Genomic DNA, 17,805 nt, shown 5'->3' with positions numbered 1-17,805 from the left:
TCTGAAGGCCTAGTATAAAAAATGCAAAATATTCCAGTAGCTTTTTGTATTGCTGCATGTTAAATGGATAATATGCTGATGATAATAACATCTTGGATTCTCTAGATTAAATATATAGTTAAATTGATTTTTATCCATTTTCACATTCTCTAATATGGCTGCTAGAACATTTATTATTTATTTATTTATTTATCTATTTATTTATTATGTATACAACATTCTGTCTGTGTGTATGTCTACAGGCCAGAAGAGGGCACCAGACCCCATTACAGATGGTTCTGAGCCACCATGTGGTTGCTGGGAATTGAACTCAGAACCTTTGGAAGAGCAGGCAATGCTTTTAACCACTAAGCCATCTCTCCAGCCCCCGTGCTAGAACATTTTAAATGGCAGATGTGGCTCACATTATGTGATACACCTCATTGCCTTTGATTACACTAGTTCAAAGCAAACTTGATTGGCTGAGTGCCCCAGAAAAAAAAAGACTGTTTCAGTTACTTTCTGTGGCTGTGATAAAGTGCCAGGACCAAGCTCAGCTTAGGGAGGACAGGGCTGATTCCATCCTATGTTCCATCATCCGGGAAGTCAGACCAGAGCCTCAGGCGGGAAGCTGGAGGAGGAGCTGATTGCGGGGGGCCATGGAGGAGTGCTGTTTACTGACTCACTCACTCTGGCTTCCCCAGTCTTTCTTGAACTACCCAGGCCCACCTGCCCAGTGTGCTGGCCCACCCACTGAAATCGTAAATCAAGAAAATACCCCACAGAATTGCTTAAATGCCAGTCTAATGGAAGCATTTTCTTAATTAAGATTCCTGCTTCCTAGATGTGTGGGTTTGTGTGCAGTTGACCCAGTAAGCAGCACAGAAGTGGCTAAGAGTATTCTATTTGGTGGCAGTCCTTGTCACTCTGCGGTTTACATTTCATCCCACGAGCAAGCAGAGCAGCTTAGTCGCATCATGTCCCATAAAACCTTGGAACTTTCCTGATTTTCCTAATGCTGATGTCCATGGACCCTTGTCTAACCAATCTCTCCATCTTTCTTATTTGTTTTAGACTACAGGAAATGAGATTAAACTGAAGAATGAAGCTTATGAATCCCAAAGTGACACTGATGCCCCTGAATTGACTTCACACGAATCCACATCCCCTTTAATACGGAAATGTAGCTACGGTCCACAAGACCAAGAGAGAAGAGTTAGTGCGAAAGAGGCCCAGGTATGGATGTGGCTGTAGTCATGGGGCTAAAGCCTCTCCACACCCTTCCTTGTGTGTTAATTGGGTAAGCTAGGGCCGGGGTAGGAGGAAAACAAGATACGATTGTATAAGACTCCTTCTGTCATATTTTATAGATTATTCCAGAAATCAAAACCACAGCATTTTACAGTCAGCTCAGAATGTAAGAGTAAGAATTCTTAGGAAGTTTTTTAATTTTGGATTTATGTAAAGAAACTGTGGTCAGTTAAGGGCTTTTCTGTGACAGAGTACTCAACTGGAGCAGCTTCAGGGAGGATGGAAGGGTCTGTAGTGTCTCAGAGTTTGAAGGCGAGTTCATCATGACAGGACTTTAGAGTGATACATGCCTGTGTTCGATTCCCTCCCCTTTGAGTCAGCCCCACAGTTAGGTCTTCTCACCGCGGTTAAGCAGATGTTAACCTGGATAATCCCTCGCTGTCATGCTCTGACGCTTGTCTGCTTGGTTATTCTGAATCCTATTAAAATGACGATATTAGCCATCACCGTCAGGAATTCCTAAAGTTAGGAATGCTGAATAAATCTTAAAGCATTAGTAAAATAAGCTTTTTGTTCTGTTTCATTTTTGTGGTGCTAGGACCTCATATTTTTAGTTGGGCACCGTACCAATGAGCTATGTCTCCCACCCCTCATTTTACGATCTACTATAGCAAGTAGGACACAACTCTTCCTGTGTGCCCTTGTGCTCTGGGCATACATGGAGATTCTGAACAGGCGGATAGTGCTGGAGTCCAACCATAGATATTTAAATAGACATATAGCCTTCAAGATTATGTTTACGAGAGTTAGAAGCACGTATTCTTTATAATCTCAAATGTCCGAATAACAGAATTATTATGTGTTGGGCAGTTTAATAATTTTTAAAAACAGTGAGACTGGTGGTTCTGCCAGTATTAAATTTTCTATTCTGTTTGTTCCCCTTAGTAAATATTCTTGTCTTGTGAATCAAGAGTATTGATAAGAACATCTTTGGTTTTTTGAAAAAAAGAATGAAAACGTCAGAGTTAGCTTCAAGATAGTACTACCAGTCAGTAAGGAATCATATTATATTCATTAGTGATAATATGAATGGATGGAGCTATAGATGATAGACTTAATTATCAATTTTTAAATAATACGTCTATGTGCATGAGTGTTTTGCCTGTATGTGTGTATGTGTACCATGTATGTGTCGGGGGGGGTACCCCTAAAGGCCAGAAACAGAACCCCAGTGTAAGATGCAGCACAAGTGACCCTGGCAGGTCCCACTGCAGGTGGGGGACCGTGCAGTAAACAGAATACACCATGCAAAGAGAGCTTGGGGAGTATGGAGTTATATTTAGGAAGATGGTATTGGGAGGATACGGGAGAGGAAGGGAGAGAGAGAGAGAGAGAGAGAGAGAGAGAGAGAGAGAGAGAGAGAGAGAGAGAGAGGAGAAAGAGGGAAGGGCTAAGGTGGGCTTGCCTGGGCCGGAAGTGAGAGATTGTGACTGGGTGGAGCTTGTCTCTTAAAGGGACAGGGTATTGCCTGGGTTCATCCTGCCAGGTGACAGGGCAGGCCAGCGTAATCCTAACACGTAGACTCATAGTTAATGACAATTATGAATTGCCTTGTGGGTGCTGGGAACATAGCATGGGTCCTCTGCAAGATCAGCAAGTGCTCTCAACTGCTGAGACATTTCTCTAGCCCCCACATTATGAATTTTGTAAACTGTCCTGCTGTAATGCATGCATTTTCTAGGAGGAAGATGTGCCTCTTGTTTCCTTCTGGCGGATCCTAAAGCTGAACATAACTGAATGGCTGTACTTAGTCGTTGGTGTGTTTTGTGCTGTTATAAGCGGATGCATGCAACCAGTGTTCGCCATAGTATTTTCAAGGATTATAGGGGTAAGTATCTGTGGCCTTTTTGTGTATTTGTTGTGTTCACTGATGAAGAGGAAATGAACGGCTTCTATTTGTACTGTTGACAAGAAGCCTGAAAAACATGGCTTGAAGAGAGAATAGAAGTCTAATTTGTAAGAGGAAACCGAATTTTTTTATTTAAAATTTTTTTTGAGACTTTCATGCAAGAGTATTGTATTTACATCATTTCCATCTCCTTTAACCTCCTCTAGCTCCTTAGATCTACTCCCCACCCACTCTCCAATTCTTTCACGCTCTCATAATTATTATTGTTATACACACACTCTCCTGAGTCTGTTTAGTGGATGAGCACGAAGAAATGAGGATAAAAGACAGTTGACAGAATGAGCTGTCCTGTGGGAGTGGAAAGAATGTAAGAGCCAGAGAACCAGGACATGGGAGCTGTACCCAGGAAATCTCAACAGTATAATTGCCTAAACAAGACCCATGTGATGACAAACCAGTCAGCATGCCAGTGTGGGTGGGGATATTTCACAAGGCCCCAGAATCAGTCAATGGCTGCTAAGAGAGGGAGACTCCATTTTCTTCAGGGATGAGCTCCATGATACAGTATCCAGTCCCAAGTCCTCAAACAGCTTGGAACACTTTGAAATAGTAAAATAGTAAAATAATGAGTTGTTGAACAATGGTGTTCCTTACCAAGCTTCCAAGTGGAGAGAATTTATTACAATGCCTTCCATAGTAGGGTAGCACGCATTGATCTCTATGGCCCCAGGGAAATGAGTCTGTGAATGGCAGACGATCTCTGTCATGAAGAACAGATGCAGATGCCTTAGAGGCCAGCGTTCTGGAAGCCACCCTTGTTCCAGGATACAAAGTCTGTTTTGTCCCCCACACTGAGTGAGAGTGGGATGGCCTCCCTGAGGAATGCCTTCCTGAGCCATAGAACTAAGAACCCCTCAAATATTTTGTCACAGGTTTTCACAAGAGATGATGACCCCGAAACCAAACAACAGAATTGTAATTTGTTTTCACTGCTTTTTCTGGTCATGGGAATGATTTGTTTTGTTACATATTTCTTTCAGGTAAGTGTCTACATCGCTTCTGTATTCATTTTGGAAGATTTTGGAAACAAGTACTCACTTTTCCTGTTTGTATAGTTCCTCTTTCATCACCTGGACTGTACCAGTCCTGTGGCTCTGCCTCCTCTTCTTGCTCCTTCCTCCTTTCTACCCTTTTTCCTACTACAGCCCTCAACCTGATCACAGTAGGGAGTGTTCAATGTGCTATAGAGTTTAGAACAGAGATGGAGACTTGAGAATGGGAGCCCGAGATTAGTTTAGCATCCATCCCCTGTGTGTTTGGTGTCTGAGTTCCTGGCCAGCCCTCTGTGTGACGCCTTCTCATTCTTCTTAGGGCTTCACGTTTGGCAAAGCTGGAGAGATCCTCACCAAGCGACTCCGATACAATGTTTTCAAGTCCATGCTGAGACAGGTAAGGCTGCTGTGGCTTGCACCCTGGGGTCAGGGGAGTAGGAATTCTCTCTTGTGCTTCATGGACACAGATTGTACGAGCGCTGTCAAGTTCCTTAGATAGAGATCCTGCACGGGTCTCCCTCAGCCTCCTCTTGAGATGCTGGTAAACCATCTGTCGATGTAGGATGCGGACGTGCACTCTGTTTGCTGTAGGCGGGCACAAGGAACCAGACTGAGTTGGGACAAATGGAGTCTCCAGAGTAGATTCTCCTCCAGGCTTTTTTGGTCCAGCGTTGAAAAACACAGAAACCAGAGTAATCTTCAATAGTGTTCATTCCCTCCTCCTCCTTTCTCCTGTGAGCCTGGGATACTCCACCCATGCTTCCCATTCCACAGATCCAAGGGCGTTGCCGTGAGCATCATCCCTCACTGCCTGGTTTCTTTGCTCCTCAAAGCCTAACATGACCCACATAAAGTGTTAGCTCTGCCTTGAGAGGACAGAGTGCACCTCACACTTCGCATCAACAAGACCCTCAAACAGACAACGAGCATAGTTTCCTTAACGAAGAATTTGGATTTGGGAAAAGTATCCCAGGACAGCCCAGTTGAAAGAGGAAAGAGTTTTGGTTTTTATCAACTATGAGAAATTTACATACGACTTTAAAACTTGTAAGGCTGTGCTCTTCACGCCTTAGAATCAGTCTCTCCCGGAGCCAGGATCCAAACTCAGGCAGTGGTACTCCTGTTCATTAGCTGGGAATCCACATTCTGTTATGGTGGAGAATAGTCAGATTTCACATGCTCTCCCAGAAATGAGAGTTTGGAACAGGGCTGCCCCCTCAAATGTCTACTAGCGCTATATCTATGGATGGATTTTCCAAATTCCCAAGACTTAGGGCCTAGCCCAAGGCAGATGTGAGTGGATTTGGGCTCCCAGTAGGTGTGTGTTTGGTACTTTGTCTCCTAGGCAGGCACCTCGCTGGCATGAATGATTAGGAAGGTTCCAGAAGTTAGTCATCACCAGGTTCTTCACCCTGTTTTTTTAACATTTACTGTTAAATAAAAAAATGTCCAGGCATCCTAGCCCAGGCAAACCAGAGGCACTTGAACCCAGCTCCAAAGCATCAGTCTTCCATGCAGACAGTAACATCTTGGCTGTTGTTTTGTTGTTATTTCAAGATTTATTTTAATTTTTGAAACTATGTCTATGTTGGGAGGTTGATGACGTGCACAGGAGGGTGGGGCCTGAAGGCCACTGTTCAGACTGAAACCTGATGACCCCTCCTGGTTAATGACCTCAGCCTCCTTGCTGGTTTCATGGCCTCCATCCTCATCTTGGTCTGGAGGCAGTGTGCATCCAGCAGGGAAGTCTCTAGTCTCCAGAGCTGCCAAAGGCAATGTGCAGCTCCCGTCCACCTCAGCTACAATTGCACCCCCGTCCAGACACCATAGGTAACTGCACAGCGGTGGTGGAAGAGAGGTTCAGGGGGATCACAATAGGACAAAAGAGTCCACAGGAAGAGGCTGGTTTAGAGACAAACACTGTGGGTTTGTTGTGTGTGTTTGGGCTGCCACAGCCTGCTAGCTTTTGTTAAGACCGAGTGTGCCTCGGCTCAGGTCACTGCAAGTACTGCATCATCTTCTCTTGGACACGCTCATCTCTTCCTTCCTTTGCATGTCTGCTCCCAGTCCCCTTAGAAATCCTTCCTGACCCTTCTCTGCCTTGTCCCTTCCCTCTTTGTCCTTCTTTGATATGTTTTTGTCCAGAGTGTTAGGTACCATCCAGACAATGTGAATTTGTTTCCTCGTGCCTTCTGTCTCTGGAGCTGAGGCTGTATGACAGCAATATGTCACTCTTCACTGTTTAACACTTGGAGTTCTGCTAGAGACAAGGAGACATTTTTATTTAAATTAACGAATAAAACAGTCCAGTTGTGTGTTTGCATATTAACTCTCTTCTATCTGTTGAATGTTAAATTCTGGATACTAGATGTGGGGATATGTGATAGCTGACACTGTCACTTTCTCCTGAATCTCAGAGTTTCATAAATAGGGCATTACGGTGAAAAAATACCTCTGTGTTACAGGACATGAGCTGGTTCGATGACCATAAGAACAGCACTGGCGCACTGACCACCAGGCTCGCCAGTGATGCTGCTGATGTGAAAGGGGTACGTACGTGCTTCCTGGGGGTGCTGTCATTATGCCGTTTTGATCCACAGCATGAGATCCCTTTCCGTTAGAGCTGTTAGTGGCTGTCTTTAAGAAAATGTAAATAGGGGTTGGCAGAAGAAAATGTAAATATTCATTTAACCCACTGGGATATCATTTGCATTGTAGCTAAGGTATAAAATTAAATATATATTAAATATATATATTGTATGGTATATAACTTCTAAGCATTCCTTTGATAAGGTCCACTGAGAACAGTTATTAGAAAAGACCTGCTGTGTGTGGTATCCTGCTCAGAAGGCTCATTGAGTGTTGCTAGCAGAAGGGGAAGTACTAACAGTGCATCTCACACGGTCAGTCTGTCTTACTGCTCAGTTAATCAATGGACAGTTGTAATCGCTCCTCAAGAAGGACACATGACCTCTTGTCAGGATGTTCTAGGCATACAGTTCGGAGAAGAAGGAAGAAAAGCTTCCTTAAAATGATTATAGGAAACAAAACACCTATTAAGAATTAGAGAAGGAATAACTTTGAATTCTCACATCAACACATTTTGATCTCTGGCTGAAGTTACAGTGTCTTCTATAACCCGCCACTTCATAGCAATAGCCTTCAAGAAGATGGTGTGAAAATGCAAACGTGTTCATTGTTTGGTCTCCCTCTGCCCTGAACTTGCTTTAGTGATCATGCTTTGGTACCTAAAGATGTCTTTGAGTTGAGGAATCAGTCATGGCTGGGGGGAGGTTCGGAAGGAAGGAGCACTTTCTCTGCAGGTTTGAATCCACAACACTCAACGTAAAAAAGCCAGGCATGACTGACTGCATATGCCTGTAACCTCAGCACTGGGGGGACAGGGACTGGTGGACCCCAGGGGCTTATGAGCAAGCTATGGCTAATGTTTCAAGGCAGTAAGGCAGAGAACGGTAGCGGGATCCCCCCATATCCTGCTCTATCCTCCACATGGGTGGGTACGCCAGCATGCCCATGTACCTGAACCCCACAAACACGTGCACGCACCCCCAGACAAAAACACCAAAGAAAGAAAAAGGAATCAGAATAGAGAGAAAAATCAGTTCTGGATTATTGATCCACTGTCCTATTTTTGTAGAAGTTGGGGAAATCCTCATTTTAGAAACACAAATTTAGTAACCAAGAAGAAAATTAATGTATTCACATGAAAGCAAATTCTCCTAAGTCGTAAGAGTACATGTATTTTACGGTTAATATAAAAATGTGTCTCTAATTTCTTATGTTTTTCAGGCTATGGGTTCCAGGCTTGCTGTAACTACCCAGAATGTAGCAAATCTGGGGACAGGAGTTATCATATCTTTAATCTACGGCTGGCAGTTAACACTTTTACTCGTGGTCATTGTACCGCTCATCGTTTTGGGTGGCATTATGGAAATGAAACTCTTGTCTAGTCAAGCTCTGAAAGACAAGAAAGAACTGGAGGTTTCTGGGAAGGTGAGTCCAACAAAGCGCAATTCTTCTCTAGCAGAAAAAGTTCCTTGGTGGTGCTGTTCACCAGTTCCCTGTTGCTGGCTGTGCCCTGAGGATGCTGTCCTAACCATTCTTCCAGCAAACTTCAGTTTCCTGCAGATTCGTATCCGAAGAAAAGTGGGCAACGCCTCTCTCGGCTCGAAGCCTGGCAGCTGCTTTTTGTGGCTTTTCTGGTTTCAGGCTGCTGCCTCCACTTCCTCCTGCATTCCCTTCCATTCTTCTCTTTCCCCTTTTCCTTCTCTCCCCACCTTCTCTGTCTTTCTATCTTTCTTTCTTTAAGCCATTCCTGTATGCGGGGACATAGGCACATTTTGTTATGCATATTTGGGGAGATTCAGTATGGAAAAGTCCCAAGAGTATTGATTCGCTCCACTTTAGGCTACTGCTTTCCTCTTTTCCATGCCCCCCCTCCTCACATCTGCCCTCTTCCCCTCGGTCCTGTTTGTTGTGCACCCTTAGATATTTTTTTTTTCACAGCTTAACAAATGCTTTTGTGGAACCTACTGGATTTCCTGGCAAATATTTTGTTTCTTGTACTGACCCGACCAGGTTGTTCTGCTAAAAAGCTCATTAGGTGAGCCCGATGGGCACACAGGCTGTGCTCTTCACGCCTTAGAATCAGTCTCTCCTGGAGCCAGGATCCAAACTCAGGCAGTGGTACTCCTGTTCATTAGCTGGGAATCCACATTCTGTTATGGTGGAGAATAGTCAGATTTCACATGCTCTTCCAGAAATGAGAGTTTGGAACAGGGCTGCCCCCTCAAATGAGCCCAGTGTCTACTACTGCTACATCTATGGATGGATTTTCCAAATTCCCAAGACTTAGGGCCTAGCCCAAGGCAGATGTGAGTGGATGTGGGCTCCCAGTGGGTGTGTGTTTGGTACTTTGTCTCCTAGGCAGGCACCTTGCTGGCATGAATGATTAGGAAGGTTCCTGAAGTTAGTCATCACCCAGGTGCTTCACCCTGTTTCCCTGGAGTTTCTCTGAGAGAAAGCCGCATGGCCAGCTTTCTTGTCTGCAACTACTGTTTGCAGGGTCAGACTTCACAGTGTGAATGCCCTCGGAGTGCTCTGGCCCAAGCAACCAAGGCCCAGCTTCATGAGTAAATAACTTCAGCCAACAGTGTGCTGGGGTTCTTTGTTTCTATGGTGAAGACTTTTCATTTGAAGAAAAGCATTGCGATTTTATAGCACTTATACGCTTCAAATGCCGTAGAGTGATGGTGGGAAGATGACCAATCCTAAGAACCAGGCATCTGGTGAAAGTACAGGCCTGTGAAGGTGCAGGCGTGTGAAGATACAGGCTTGTGAAGGTGCAGGTTTGTGAAGGTGCAGGTGTGTGAAGGTGCAGGCTTGTGAAGGTGCAGGCTTGTGAAGGTACAGGCTGTGAAGGTGCAGGCTTGTGAAGGTACAGGCTTGTGAAGGTGCAGGCGTGTGAAGGTGCAGGTGTGTGAAGGTACAGGCGTGTGAAGGTGCAGGCGTGTGAAGGTGCAGGCTTGTGAAGGTGCAGGCGTGTGAAGGTGCAGGCTTGTGAAGGTGCAGGGCTGTGAAGGTACAGGCGTGTGAAGGTACAGGCTTGTGAAGGTGCAGGCATGTGAAGGTGCAGGCGTGTGAAGGTGCAGGCGTGTGAAGGTGCAGGCGTGTGAAGGTACAGGCTTGTGAAGGTGCAGGCTTGTGAAGGTGCAGGGCTGTGAAGGTGCAGGCGTGTGAAGGTACAGGCTTGTGAAGGTGCAGGCTTGTGAAGGTGCAGGGCTGTGAAGGTGCAGGCGTGTGAAGGTGCAGGCGTGTGAAGGTGCAGGCGTGTGAAGGTGCAGGCGTGTGAAGGTGCAGGCGTGTGAAGGTGCAGGCGTGTGAAGGTGCAGGCGTGTGAAGGTGCATGCGTGTGAAGGTGCAGGCGTGTGAAGGTGCAGGCGTGTGAAGGTGCAGGCGTGTGAAGGTGCAGGCTTGTGAAGGTGCAGGCGTGTGAAGGTGCAGGCGTGTGAAGGTGCATGCGTGTGAAGGTGCAGGCGTGTGAAGGTGCATGCGTGTGAAGGTGCAGGCGTGTGAAGGTGCAGGCGTGTGAAGGTGCAGGCGTGTGAAGGGAGAGGCGTGGGAAGGTGCAGGCTTGTGAAAGTGCAGGCGTGTGAAGGTGCAGGCGTGTGAAGGTGCAGGCGTGTGAAGGTGCAGGCGTGTGAAGGTGCAGGCGTGTGAAGGTGCAGGGCTGTGAAGGTGCTGGCGTGTGAAGGTGCAGGCGTGTGAAGGTGCAGGCGTGTGAAGGGAGAGGCGTGGGAAGGTGCAGGCGTGTGAAGGTGCAGGCTTGTGAAGGTGCAGGCGTGTGCAGGTACAGGCTTACTTCGGCATGACTGAGGAAAGCGGACAGTTGGACATGGATGTGTCTGTCTACGGCAGATTTTCAGAGTCACGGTCAGGCTCTAATTCAGTGGTAGATCCTAGGAGGGACTAGAGTGCATAGAGACTCTGGTGGTGGCTATCCCAGCCATCTACTTAATATTAAAAATCAAGCTCATTGTTATCATTCTCAGGTTGCTATTTATTATTAAATAGATGGCCTATAGCCGCCGTCACATTATGAGCTGTATGTGTATTCTCTCACTTAAGGCTGTCAGTAGCTGTGCAGAATTGTCCCTATTGGACAGATGATAAAGCCCAAAGTTTAGAGAGATCATGGATGGTGTCCAAAGCCACAAGGTAGCGGAGGTCTCACTGATCTAACTCTCTAGACTTCTCCTCCTGTATTCTACATTCTTCACATGAGCCCGTTCTCATATCTCTTAGATCCAGATTGGGTCACGCTAGCTCTAGTCTCCTTCTGTATTCTACATTCTCCACAGAGTCCATTCTCAAATCTCATAGATACAGATTGGGTCATGCTAGCCTGTGCTTTAAATCTTGTAGGGACCTTTAACAAGCTGCACACAGTCCAAGCTCTTTCCCCGGCTGCAAACCCGATGTGGTCCAGTCCTTGACTGTTCTTTCCTTGCACTGTAGTCGTCATTGTCCGCACTGCTGACGCCGCCAGGGGCTGTGCAATTCCTATCACACGACTCTGCTTCCCTTGGACCGCATGGGCGACTCATTTCCAACACTCAGGTTTTTGAGTTGTGTTTTCAGAGGCCACACACTTACTGAGTGTGTGCCTCCTCTGATGTTTCTGTCCTGTTTCTTTATTAATGAATGGGGTGTATTCCTTGCTTAAGTTCCATGAAGGACAAGCCTGTGTCTGATGATTTGCCTCTAAAGAAATGAGGTAAGCTTGAGATTTCTAAGCCGTTCTGTGTAATGTCACAGAACACATACTCAAGTGTGTGATGTCAAGGGCTGCTCATATCCCAGCCATGGAATGTCAGGGCCTTCTTTTGTCCTGATAGTATGATGTCGCAGACTGTCCTTGTTAGCTGGAGTCATGGTGTCTGGGAAGACAGAGCTGCTCACCATTCTCCCTCTGTGCTGTCAGAACGCGCTCATAGCTCCACTGTCTATGGCTTCTGCTTGGCAGTGTGCAGTTGTGTTCTTATGGACTGGTGAGCACTACTGAAAACATGTAGGGATTTTCAGTCTTGAAAGCCATAATCAAACATGATTTTTTGAAGGCAGGAGGAAGAAGGTAAAGAAGTCATTTTTTTCCCCAAAATCATGTATGTTCCTTTCTCCCAAGTTATTTAGTAAATGATACTTTCTGAATGAAAGAGTACCATTTTTTTACTCTTCCAACTAAAAATTCTTCATTTAGGGAATTACTTAGTCTTTAAAACTTGAAGCTGTAAGGGTACAAGCTTCTAGTTCAGGTTTTTCCTCATCGCTTCATTGCGCCTCAAAATGAAGAGATAATTCTGTAGAATAGAATATCATTCCACTGAGCATATGAAGCCTGTGCTCAAATTCTCATTTTTATCAGCGATACCCGGGGCCTTGGGCAGGAAGTCTTTCAGACATTCATTGAATTTGACCGTGGAACTTGTTTCCCATCACCCTTCGCTGCGGCTTCTTCAGTTGTCTGACTAACCCAGCACAGCGCTCCTATTTATTTGAACCCCTGTGATTAAAAATAGTTCAATGTATCTGAACAACGATTTCTGGATCATTTTTTCCTCTACCATCTTACTTTCCTTATTCTCAGGGTTTTCTAAAATGTGTATGTGTTTGGTGTGTGTATGCAGTTGTATGGGAGTATAGGTGCTGTGCGTATGCGTGGGGAGCTCAGGCTCGGGTCATTTCCCAGGAACCATCCTCCTTGTCTGTGAGTCAGAGTCCCTCCCTGGGCCCTAGAAACCACTGGTTACATTAGACTAGCTCAACAAGTCCCCAGGATCCTTCACTCTCCACTTCTCCAGTGCTGATATTACAAGTAGAGGGAGAGAGAAAGTGTGTGTGCACGCGGGCGTGTGTGTGTGTGTGTGTGTGTGCCTGTGCATGGGTGTGTGTGTGTGCGCGTGTGCCTGTGCATGGGTGTGTGCATGTGTGTAGTGACCATCCAGAAAAATGATCTGTGATAGCCATACCTTCAGATTTAAGTGAACTTATAAAGTGGGCAGCTAGCAAACCAAATATAATAGCGACTAACAGATAGGAAGAAGCAAAAGATAGCTGGCAATACAGCATCAAATAAAATACTCCAAGCAGACAACAGAAATGACCGAAGTAGACTGCTTCAGAGAGCAAATAAAGGTAACAGCAAATCGGAGCTTGAAGTATTGAGTAGAAATTGCCTGGAGAAGAAACAGCCGTGCTGGAGTTACCAACTCTTCCACCCATAAATGAGCTTCTTGTAGAGGACTGGGTTCCCAGCACCCACACAGCAGCTCCCAGCCATCTGTAACTCCAGTTCCAGGGCATCTGATGCCCTCTTCTGTCTTCCATGGGCATGGCATGCAAGTGGTGCACAGACATACAGAGACACTGATATTGATAACATAAAGTGATTTTTTTATCTCCTCTTCATATTTAGATAATTTGTACAGGATTCAGTGAAAAATAAGTGGGTTTCATATTTGGGGTATTGTCCTACAAATTATGACATAATGGAATGTGTCCTTATTAAAATCAGGTCTGACGGTGACAGCCTGAGAGAAGAATATCTAAGAGGAACTTCTCTTGGTGACCTAGAGTTTTAGAGCTAAAGAAATGGTAGAGAGCTTCTATCTCTCCCCTTCGTTTTCCAGATGAGAAGCCACATACAGAGTAAATTTGCAGGAAAGTAGAATTGGAGTAGGTCATGTTAAATAAGAAAAAACAAGTGTGTTTTATTCCATGTGTAGAATATGTTAGAAGATGAGAGAGAAATGTATGGACCAGGAAGGGTTGAGGAGAGGGTGGAAAAGAAGATGGACACGATATGTGAATATATGCAAATGCCAGAGAATCCTGTTCATCTGTACAATATTTGTGAATATATGGAAATGCTAGAGAATCCTGTTCATCTGTACAATATTTGTGAATATATGAAAATGCCAGAGAATCCTGTTCATCTGTACAACATTTGTTGATGACAAACAGCATTTACTATCTTTGACCTAGTCATTTAACTTTCAAAATTTTTTTCCTAAGTAAATTATTTCATGCCAGTAAATCCTCACATTCAAAGATATCTATGGGAATAAGAATTGAAAGTGCTGCTAGGGCTGAAAACAGGTGCATTGTTAAGGGGTCTATGGTACCCACTGCATGTATTCAGGAACCTTGGAATGCTCTTTACCAAAGACAGTATAGATTCAGAATCCACTTTATCATTAGCCATGGGTAAACTTGGGGGAAGAGCACTGCTTACGTGAAGGTCTAAGATGCTGATGTGGAACGGTTTATTTTGTAGCATATTCCAGATAGGTCTTAAAGCAATGGCACTTATACATAAATATCACATTTTTAAAAATATGCAAAACAAAACAAAAAATATGTAAAGCCAGTGCATGGCAGTATTAACTGCACCCAGACGGAGTCGGAAGATCTCAAATTTTAGGTCAGTCTTGCATATTTTGCAAGACCCTGTCTCAAATAAACGAATAAACAAGTTAAAGCAATTGAAGGTTGAAATACATCCACTGTGTAAGAAAGCACTGTAAAAAACATACTGAATTCTCAAGTACCTCTTTTAAATCCAAGTAAAGACAGTGGCTTTAGGCCATCTCTCTAAAGAGGGGGGAAGATTAGTGGATGTCCCATACAGACCTGAACTCCAGTTTGAGAAATTATTTAATATTCTTTTTCAGTAAAGAAGATGATCATAGATAATACTACATGCTAAATACATTGTAGCAACTTATTTTATTAACGATATTTATAGATTTCAAAAGAGATCCTGTTGGGTCTTGTGCCTGTTGTTTTACAGATCGCTACTGAAGCCATAGAGAACTTCCGCACTGTCGTCTCTTTGACTCGGGAGCAGAAGTTTGAAGACATGTATGCTCAGAGCTTGCAGATACCATACAAGTAAGAAGCCCTGAAGAGTGGGCCAGGGCTCTGGGGGGTTTTCTAGTGAGGACTTCCGTTTTCAGGATCGCTTTTGCCAGAAGGTAGAGTGAACAGAAGAAAGTACTAGAAGGAACGCCTGAGACTATCAAGAGAGATGAAGAGACCTGAGCTTAGGCAGGGGCATCTGGGAGGTAGAGCAGTGAGGGCTGGTGACGCTGGGGAAGACAGAGAAGAGGACCACGGGTAACGCCTCTGGTGTCCAGTCGGGATGATGACCCTGCTGTTTGCCGTATTCGGGGGGAGGGTTCTCTATGGAAGTGTGGGACACTGAGGGGACCTCTCCAGGATACTTTCTGCTCCTTCCTTTCCTGGGGAGACCTTCTCTTCTCCCTGTACCCCAGCAGTACCTATGGCATCTCTGAAAGAAGGGTGACCAGGACACTAGCGAGCCCAGCCTCGGAGTCTCAGCTCCTCCTCTAGGACAAGGAGAGAACTAGACCTTTCTGGAGGTTTCCAAGCACCTCTGTCATGCTGCTTTGTTGCTGTGCACCTCCTCTAGATCCTCACAGGCAAGGACAGGCCTGCTGCTCTGCCACCCACAGCTGGAGGGTGTTGGGTAGAGGTGTTGATCCCCAAGTGTGGGGGGGGAATAGAAAAGGACCATTCATTTGTTAATGTAAAACAGGCTCTTCTCAGGGTTACAGGTTTGGTTATAAACCCACTAAGACATAATAGTCCTACACTAAAGACGGATTCACCTCTGTATCTCAGAGACCAAGACGGATTCACCTCTGTATCTCAGAGACCAAACCAGTTCAGTTAAAGGGTTCAGTTAAAGGGCTCAAGCCGAATTCTTTAGAAATGGAATTCATTGTATCTGTCCCTCTTGTGTGTCCCTCCGCGAGCCCACAGGAAGTTACTTGAATGAGTGAGAAATGAAGTGGGGTGAATTTGGGTTCTCTTCTTTCCAGAAACGCTTTGAAGAAAGCTCACATCTTTGGGATCACGTTCTCCTTCACCCAGGCCATGATGTATTTTTCCTATGCTGCGTGTTTCCGGCTTGGTGCCTACTTGGTGGCTCATGAACTGATGACTTTTGAAAATGTTATGCTGTAAGTATTGAGTTCTTAAACAGACAATTATTTGATATATTGCTTTGTTCCAAGCTTTTGAACCAATGAAATTTTATGGCACAGCACATTTGTAAAATACTTCTAATTAGTAAAGGCCAGAGGTGAAAGACCCTCGAAGAGGACCTTCCCTCAGGAGGAGACCCCCTTAATCCCAGAAACAGTCCGAGACCACAGGCTGCAATCAGCATGAGGTTTATTGGTTATACACAGGTACCTGTGGGCGGAAGTCTCTTCGGAGGACTTGCACGCCTGCAGACTGGGAGAAGGTCTTTTTATAGGCAAAAGCAAATTACAGAAGCAGATGCGTGGTTATTGGTCGGTTGGAATGAGGCAAGGGGCACAAGTGGTTTTTCCTTTCCCAGCACAGATGTATGGCAACAGATATCCTGTTGTATAGATGTCCTATCTCACAGATATCCTGCTTTGCAGCCAGGGGCCCTGACCTCACTCTGTACTTACATTTATTTGTCAAAGCCTTGCGAAATGACGTTACAGCAGCTAAGCTGGGGTCTTTCATAGGGGCAACTGTTCCTTTTGTAAACTGCTAATATTCTAAGTTTGGCACATGTGCTGACTACAGGTATCCTGTTTTCCTAAGCAAACGGGATGGGATTTTCTCATGAGAGCCGGCTAGCTGCAGGTCCTGAGAGGGTCCTGAGGGTCTCAAGCAAACAGGATGTTCTCATGAGAGCTGGCTAGCTGCAGATCCTAAAAATCTTTCAAACAAACAGGACATTCTCACGGGAGCATGCTAGCTGCTGGTTCTGAGGGGGGGTCTGTAGGGTCTTTCAGAGGAACCTTGTAAAAAGAGTCCATTTTAAAAAGATTCCATGCCATCAAACTGGACCCTCTGAATGTGGCTGACAATTAAGGCAGACTGAGAAGCTAATGATAATGGCACTGGGATCTGTTTCTACTGCATGTACTGGCTTTTTGGGATACTAGTCTATTTGGATGCATAACTTCGTAAGTCTGGATGGAGAGGGGAGGGCCTTGGACTTCCCACAGGGCAGGGTACCTTGCCCTCTCTTAGGACTAGAGGGGGAAGGGAAGGGTGTGTAGGGGAGCGGGAGGGAAATGGGAGGAGGGGAGGAAGTGGAAATTTTGATTGGTATTATTTATAAAGTAATAAAAAAGATTAATTACAAGAGTTGGGGCAATATGGAAAGGAGCAGAGGAGAAGGACAAATAAGCCCAAAGCACATACACACACTCTTGTATGTATATGTGTGGTTATATGAAAATGCCATAAGGAAGTCCATTACTTTGAATTCTAATTTAAATCTATAATGAAATAAATTTATGTGAATTATGCAAAAAAAAACCCAACAAGATCCCATGCTAGGCCATGGTGGCTTATGCCTTTAATCCTAGCACTTGGGAGGCAGAGGCAGGCGGATCTTAGTGAGTTCAGAGAAACCCTGTCTTAGGAAACCGAATCCCACCAAATGAAAGAGTTTGAATAATATATGAGGAAAATTAGCTGTCCGTGTGTCTTATTGCAGGATATGTTTTAGTATGTCTATAGAGCCAGTGTTCTGTTTTATGCTTTTCCCGGCTCACTGTTGATGACATACTGAAATGCATATGGAGAAAGGCAGTGACTGGTCACCAACAAAGCAGAAAGCCTATTGGCTGATGTTCCGGTACATAATGATAACGTAAGCTTAGCAATAGATTTAATCCAACACGGTACCTATTAAAACAGAAGATGCAGGTCAGTTTAGGGAAGTGTCTAGGCATAAACATTGACAATAGGCCTGACATCGCTAAGGTCCTTTCTGGTCTGTGCTGTGATAACAATGTTTCAAATGCAGATGCATTTTAGCAGCTGTGTGGTGATACAGAAGGAGATTTTTTTTTCATGTTTCGTAGGTTTTGTGAGAATATGATGCCATTCCAACAGCAGCCAGCCACACTGGTTCAGTGACATTGACATGGAATTAAAAACATTCGTTTTGTGCATAAGTCAGTTGTGCTGATCTGAGTTGGGCATAAAAGCTCTCATCCACCCTCACTTCTGTGT

General features: G+C 44.9%; 1 protein-coding gene across 1 annotated transcript in view; it reads left to right on the top strand.

Moving 5' to 3' along the window:
- Positions 1 to 17,805, top strand: part of LOC142839800 (multidrug resistance protein 2) — a 52,953-nt gene that overhangs the window by 22,902 nt on the left and 12,246 nt on the right. The window contains exons 16-23 of the mRNA XM_075956117.1: positions 1,054 to 1,215; positions 2,972 to 3,118; positions 4,072 to 4,179; positions 4,511 to 4,588; positions 6,657 to 6,740; positions 8,002 to 8,205; positions 14,564 to 14,664; positions 15,618 to 15,758. Of these exons, the coding sequence (XP_075812232.1) occupies positions 1,054 to 1,215; positions 2,972 to 3,118; positions 4,072 to 4,179; positions 4,511 to 4,588; positions 6,657 to 6,740; positions 8,002 to 8,205; positions 14,564 to 14,664; positions 15,618 to 15,758 (1,025 nt within the window). The remainder of the gene's footprint in view (positions 1 to 1,053; positions 1,216 to 2,971; positions 3,119 to 4,071; positions 4,180 to 4,510; positions 4,589 to 6,656; positions 6,741 to 8,001; positions 8,206 to 14,563; positions 14,665 to 15,617; positions 15,759 to 17,805) is intronic.

This window comes from Microtus pennsylvanicus, chromosome 22 (assembly GCF_037038515.1).
Source record: "Microtus pennsylvanicus isolate mMicPen1 chromosome 22, mMicPen1.hap1, whole genome shotgun sequence".
Classification (NCBI taxonomy): Eukaryota; Metazoa; Chordata; class Mammalia; order Rodentia; family Cricetidae; genus Microtus; species Microtus pennsylvanicus.
The sequence above is the reverse complement of the archived record's forward strand: the minus strand, read 5'-3'. Positions and strand labels throughout refer to the sequence as shown.